This window comes from Chionomys nivalis, chromosome X (genome assembly GCF_950005125.1).
Source record: "Chionomys nivalis chromosome X, mChiNiv1.1, whole genome shotgun sequence".
NCBI lineage: Eukaryota > Metazoa > Chordata > Mammalia > Rodentia > Cricetidae > Chionomys > Chionomys nivalis.
This window is the reverse complement of record NC_080112.1, coordinates 71,364,819-71,370,818: the sequence shown is the minus strand read 5'-3', so window position 1 is coordinate 71,370,818 and position 6,000 is coordinate 71,364,819. Positions and strand designations below refer to the sequence as shown.

General features: G+C 43.9%; 1 protein-coding gene across 3 annotated transcripts in view; it reads left to right on the top strand.

Moving 5' to 3' along the window:
* The first annotated feature begins 2,926 nt into the window (after positions 1-2,926).
* Positions 2,927-6,000, top strand: part of Phka1 (phosphorylase kinase regulatory subunit alpha 1) — a 138,444-nt gene continuing 135,370 nt past the window's right edge. For all 3 annotated transcript variants that reach the window (XM_057759383.1, XM_057759382.1, XM_057759381.1), the window contains exons 1-2: positions 2,927-3,280; positions 4,753-4,911. In XM_057759383.1, the coding sequence (XP_057615366.1) occupies positions 3,203-3,280; positions 4,753-4,911 (237 nt within the window). In that variant the 5' untranslated portion in view covers positions 2,927-3,202. The remainder of the gene's footprint in view (positions 3,281-4,752; positions 4,912-6,000) is intronic.

Genomic DNA, 6,000 nt, shown 5'->3' with positions numbered 1-6,000 from the left:
CAAGTTTGAGGCTACCCTGTTATACTTGGTGAGTTCCAGACCAGCCTAGTCTAAATAGTGAGTATAGGCAATCCAAGGCTATAAAGTGAGGCTTTTCTCAAAAAAAGAAAAGAAAAAAAAAAAAGAAAAAAGGAAGTCTGGGGAGATGGCTCAGAGATTCAGATGCCCTTCACCCATGAACAAGCTTGAAGTGGTTGTGCTCGATTGTAGCCCTAGCACTTGGGGGAAGGAGACAGGTGAATACTTCCGGACAGCTAAAATAGTGAGCTCAAGCTTTGGTGAGAAGGCTCCTCTCAAAAGACAAAGTGGCAAGTGATAAAAAGGACACCTAACTTCAACCTCTGCTGGTTAACACACACTCTCCCCACCCCAACAGATGGATATACACATACATCACATACATACATACATACATACAAAAAATAAATAAATGACAATTTTTAAGACACAGATAAAGTGATAGTACATTTTTTCATATGCATATTTCCAAATATACGTATAAATCCTTCAGAACCAATTTGGAAGGACACAAGTCAATCCAATCATGGCAGCTGCCTTCAGGACGGGGATGAAGAAGACTCTGGTAGAAGATATTTAACCTTATTTGTAATAGTTTAACTCTATTTATAAAAAGTTTACTTACATACTAATTTAAATATTATACAACATGTGTATGCATCAAAACATCACATGGTACTCCATAAGTATGTACAACTTTTATGTGACAATAATTTTTTAAAAAAACAGTGATTTCAGATTGACAACTGTAATTTGATTTATAATTTTGATAGACTTTTTAAAATGTACCAGTGAGCCTTGGAAAATACATATGAAACCAACATAGATCACACTGCCAACTAGGACTTAGTTTTCATGTGCCGTCACTTCTCCACCTCTAAGGTTTAATTATGAATGCATTTTAAAGAAACTCATTATTTTGTACAACTAATGTATGCTAATCAGGAGTGTATCTACCCAATAGGACCATTATTTAAGATATATAATAATGATTACAACTTACTAATGGGAGAAAATGTGGTGGTCAGTTAATGTAAGCTATGGTACAGTCCTCATTATCAAGCAGCGTCAGGGTCTTCATGCACCAAGCTCTTGTGAGGTAATCAGCATGAGTCAGCCTCCTGTGTCTTACCAGTTCTGGGACACTGAGCAGATCAAGTTTCTAAGACTATAAGACTGAAAATCTAAATTGGACTGACGATGAAAGCACCCAGGCAATGCCAGCCAACAGGGTCTATTGCTAGCCAGCTAGCTACCGTTCTTAGTGATAGCTCACGTCTGCTATTCCTGATCCACTTATGATATTAGGAGGTGAAGGGAGATCTATGCAGAAGGAATATAAAGAGTAGAAAATGCATTTAAGTGTCAACAGGTGGTGGTGTGGGGCATGACGGATGGTTTCAAATTTTGATTTCACTTTTTTGTATTTTGCAAGTTTTCTTCGGTGATCCTATATTATTTTAATGCTTTGAAAATGTGTTTAGATAATATTGAGATGAAAAAAGTCCAGAGGACAGACACTTGAAGGGGACAAGGGTAGAGAAAAACGTGGCTGAGGCTACAGTCTGAGTGAAAGCAAGCTATCAGGGAGTTAGGGACCTGAGCAGAGGGATACTCTCCAAATTGAACTCCCCTTTCCTGCGCACTAAGGACTTGAAGTGGCTTATTTGCCAGTCACTGCATTTGCGTAGGTAGTGACTCCAATGGAAACTATTTGCCTGCCTGCCCAAGAAGTCCGTGTCACTGTATTGAACTGCATCACGGACTGGTTGTTTAACCAGAAAATCCCAGCTCAGCGTTCTTGAGCACTCAGCCTTCAATCTTCATTAGCAAAGATTCATTAGTCACCTTCCAAGGTGCCTATTTGTTATACTTAATGAGGACGAGGCCATGGCGGCGGTGGCGGTGGCGGTGGTTCAGAAGCAGCTTGTAAGGAGAGAAGAAACTTAAGAAGAAAGAAAAAAGATGAACGAAAATGCAAAATCACTGTGGCCCGAGGGAGGTGGCCAAGGAAGGCTTAGATTTAGAACTCGAAAGGTCAAGCGACAGTCTCACGCTTACCCCACAATTCAGAAAGCAGGTGGTACTCCAGCTGAGCCCTGACTGGGGTGCAGGGTTTGGAACAGTAGAGAGAAAAAGATGAGGGGTGGGGACTGTAGAACAAGGAAGCAAAGGCCCTGGGGACTTCTTGCAGGAGGCAGATTTCCCAAGCCTGTCACAGTGTCCTCTGCAGCCTTCTTCCTTAACCCCTCTCCCCCTTTATTTTCAAGCTGAATCTTTGTTGTCGTGGCAACACTAGGGGGAAGCCTGCCAAAGCAGGTACTCCACTGCCAGGGGTCCCACCAAGGCCACCCTCGGTTGCTGCTCGCTCTTTGCCCTGTTCCCTGTCTGCAACACTTGCTTCCTCAAAGATCTCTAACTGCTTCTTCCTTCCCACGCCCTGGACTCGCGCGTCTCTAAGGAGCCAATAACCCCAGGGAGCTCTCTTTTGTTTGGTTTCAGAGTTTAATCCGACTTTTTTGTCAAAGATCCGGAAATCGAACCGCTCAGCCCTTGAGCGCAAATGCGCGTCTTCTCTCCTTTCACTTTCCAAGTTCCCGTGGGTTCCTAAAACTAGTCCCTCAGAAGTGAGAGCAATAGCCTGTGCACACAACAGGCGTGCAAAATTAAAATAGTCACTTGGAGTGTTTCAAAAATAACCTCAGGAGAGCACATTGCCTACGGCGACACATTCTGGGTAGGCGACACATTCTGGGCGGAGGGCCGCCCCGGGCCGCACCCCCCCCACGCGCCCCAGCGGCCAGCCCGTGGGCGCAGCGCGCAGCTGCAGGACCCACGCCCCGCCCCCGCGTGCTCGCCAGGGGAGGCGGGGCCGCAGCCGCTGACCCGCTGCAGTTGCCAGCCTGGAGGCTCCGGGCTGGTGAGGTCTCCCACAGTCCAACGGAGGATGCCGGTTCGGCTCCCTGGGGTCATGGGAGACTGAGTGGAGACCGGGGACGTTGCGAGTTGAAGCCTAGACCACGGGAAGCAGAGCCGCCACCTAAAGTGGACTCCGAGGCCGCTGGAGCGGGGCGACGCGCGGGAACCATCGGCCAAGCGATTGAGCGTGCCCTCCGAAGGTTTCCGCAGGCCCGGTGTCCAAGCTTCCCCTGAGTGTGGACTGGGGAATTAGGGACTTGGCGCGATGAGGAGTCGGAGTAACTCAGGGGTCCGCCTGGACGGCTATGCTCGGCTGGTGCATCAGACCATCCTGTGCCATCAGGTAAGAGTAAGCAAGGGTGAAGTGTGAGCAGTTGGACACTGACCCTGGGTGAACCCTCGAAAGCGTTTGTCTGTGGGGAGGCCCTAAAAGATCCTGCCGGAAAGTTCCACGTTGAACCTGAGGAAGAACCAAAGTGTGGCATGAATAACCACAACTCTCACCCCTCTGCAGTAATTCCAGAGTAGTGGTTTCTGAGCTCAGAGGTAACCACCACTTCCCCCACCCCCAGCTACAGGTGGGTACCAGGAGCAGAGTTGCAAGAGGTGATAACACTTGTTTACTGACACCCTCACTCCAAGTTTCTGCCATCTACTTCTACTCCCCTCAAAGATGTAGGAGAACATTTAGTCATCCTAAGAGACCTTAGACTATTGCCAGGGTCAAGGCACATTGTGCATACTTTTGTTTAAATAGTTTTGCTCCATGGCTTAGGCTGGCCTTGAACTTGGAAGCCACAGCCTCCTGAGTTTGGATAACAGATCATAAACCAGTGGGTTTTTTGTTGTTGTTGTTGTTGTTGTTGTTTGTTTGTTTCCTAAGTTGTTTTTGTTTTGTTTGTTTGCTGGAGACAGGATTTCACTGGGTAACCCAGGCTGACCTCAAACTCTCCATCCTCCTGCTTCAGCCCCTCAGTGCTGGAATTACAGGTATACACCACTGCACCTGGCTAATGTATACTGTTTGGAGTTGTTTGGTTTGTTTTTGAAACCGAGTCTTACTCTGTAGCCCATGATGGACAGAAACTCAGGATGTAGCCAAGGCTGGCCTTGAAGTAGCATCAGTCTCCTGCTCAGTCTCTCCAGCCAAGAGATTATAGGCGTAAGGCCCCACACCTGACTGTATTTATTTCTAAATATATTTTTTACTCCTTTACTTCATTCGTAGTTGAATTTAACTCAAAAATTACATTTTTAAAAAATACTTTTAGCAATTCTTAGTAATACATTTGATAATAACTTTGATACTGCCTTTATTTTAATAATACCCACATTTGGATTTGTAAGCCTCCAACCGGCTCTTTCTCAGTCTTAAGATAGCACACAGAAAGAGAACAAGCTTTCTGTTACAAAACAGGTATGTTCTGCAACACTGATTAACATCAGTAGCACACTGACTATTCCATAGTACTTGAATTGTATACCTGAAATTTGCTGAAAGAGTAAATCCCACCACATCAAAGTGAGGTGATGGCTACATTAGCTTGATTGCGCTAATCATTTCACCATAGACTCATGTATGTGTCAAATTAACCTGTTGCATACTGTAAATCTGTATAATTTTTATTGTCAGTTATAACTCAGTAAAGCTGGGGGATAATGTCTGCCTGAAATTGGTTAAAAAAAAAAAGTTCTAAAACTCAAGAATGGGGAAGTAGGAGAAAGACTAAGATTTCCAAATAAAATATTCCATAGATTATGTTTCCTTTTACACTCTGAGGTTAGCTGCCTGTCCTCTCTTGGTTGATCTTGCAGAATCCAGTGACAGGATTGCTTCCAGCCAGCTATGATCAGAAAGATGCCTGGGTCAGAGATAATGTGTATAGCATCCTGGCTGTGTGGGGTTTGGGCCTGGCATATCGGAAAAATGCAGACCGTGATGAGGACAAGGCGAAGGCCTATGAGCTGGAGCAGGTAATCAAAACAGAATCACGTAGAGATGTGGAGCTGTGTGTGGTTGTGGTAGGGTGAGTGGGAGCTAAAGGAAATGTCGCCCCTAGGCCATCCTGCTGAAATTGCATTCTATAAAGTTTCCCTGAAGCAGTTTGATTTGGTTATTGCAGTGGAAACTTTAAACTTGCAGATTCAAGGAAAGGGGTGCAGCATATTCGCTACTCTTCAAAATCCTACCCTGATAGTCCTAAAGTTAATAATCCTCTAAGTGTATTTTCAGGTTCCACCATTTTATTTTCATTGAGAAGACTATTTGGGAGCAGATAAGTACTATTTTACTTATTTTTGAAAAAATAATTGTGGTATTTATATATGCATAACTGGCACAAATCAACAGGCCTTCCTCATCAGACAGAAGTATGACTTTGTTGATTTTTATAGTTATGACCACTATTTTAGAGAGCTTGTTGCCTGTCTCGGGACAAATTGAAGTCAGCATTAGGAGATGATTTTAAGCAAACTTTTAAGGCACCTTCCCCTCAGTAAACTAGCATCCTTTAAGGAACTTCTGAGGACAAACGGAACTACATCCTCTCACGCGTCTAAAAGAGCCATAAGTTGGCATTGTTTGGATTCCATAAACCCTGTAATGATAAAGTACTCTGCTATTAGTTGTAAGTATACGTGGATCTGTTGCCATTAGAGAGGAGCCTTACCAGATCAGCCATTTTCTCCTGTTGTTTCCCTTGAACTCCATTTGTGATCTGTAAGTCAGGATATTGGAATTTGGTATTTTTAAGAGTAGCAATATAATCAGAAGCTGTAGTTGCCGGCAGTGGGTCAAGTCTCACTATGTTGTCAATAGCAATAGCACAATAGCAATAGACACAAAACTTAATGGAGTTTTTGCTCTAGCCTAGGAAGTATAGACCTTTTGTAGAAATAATGCCATAATAGAAATTTGGAAAATGTAGGAATGGTTTTTTAAAACCCCTAGTCCTGCATCCTACTCTAAATGTTTTGGTATTGTGATACTTTAGTACTTTGGTAGCTTGTTCCTTGTATTTATTGCTATAGATTAATATCAGCAGAACTGTAAATACATGTCTG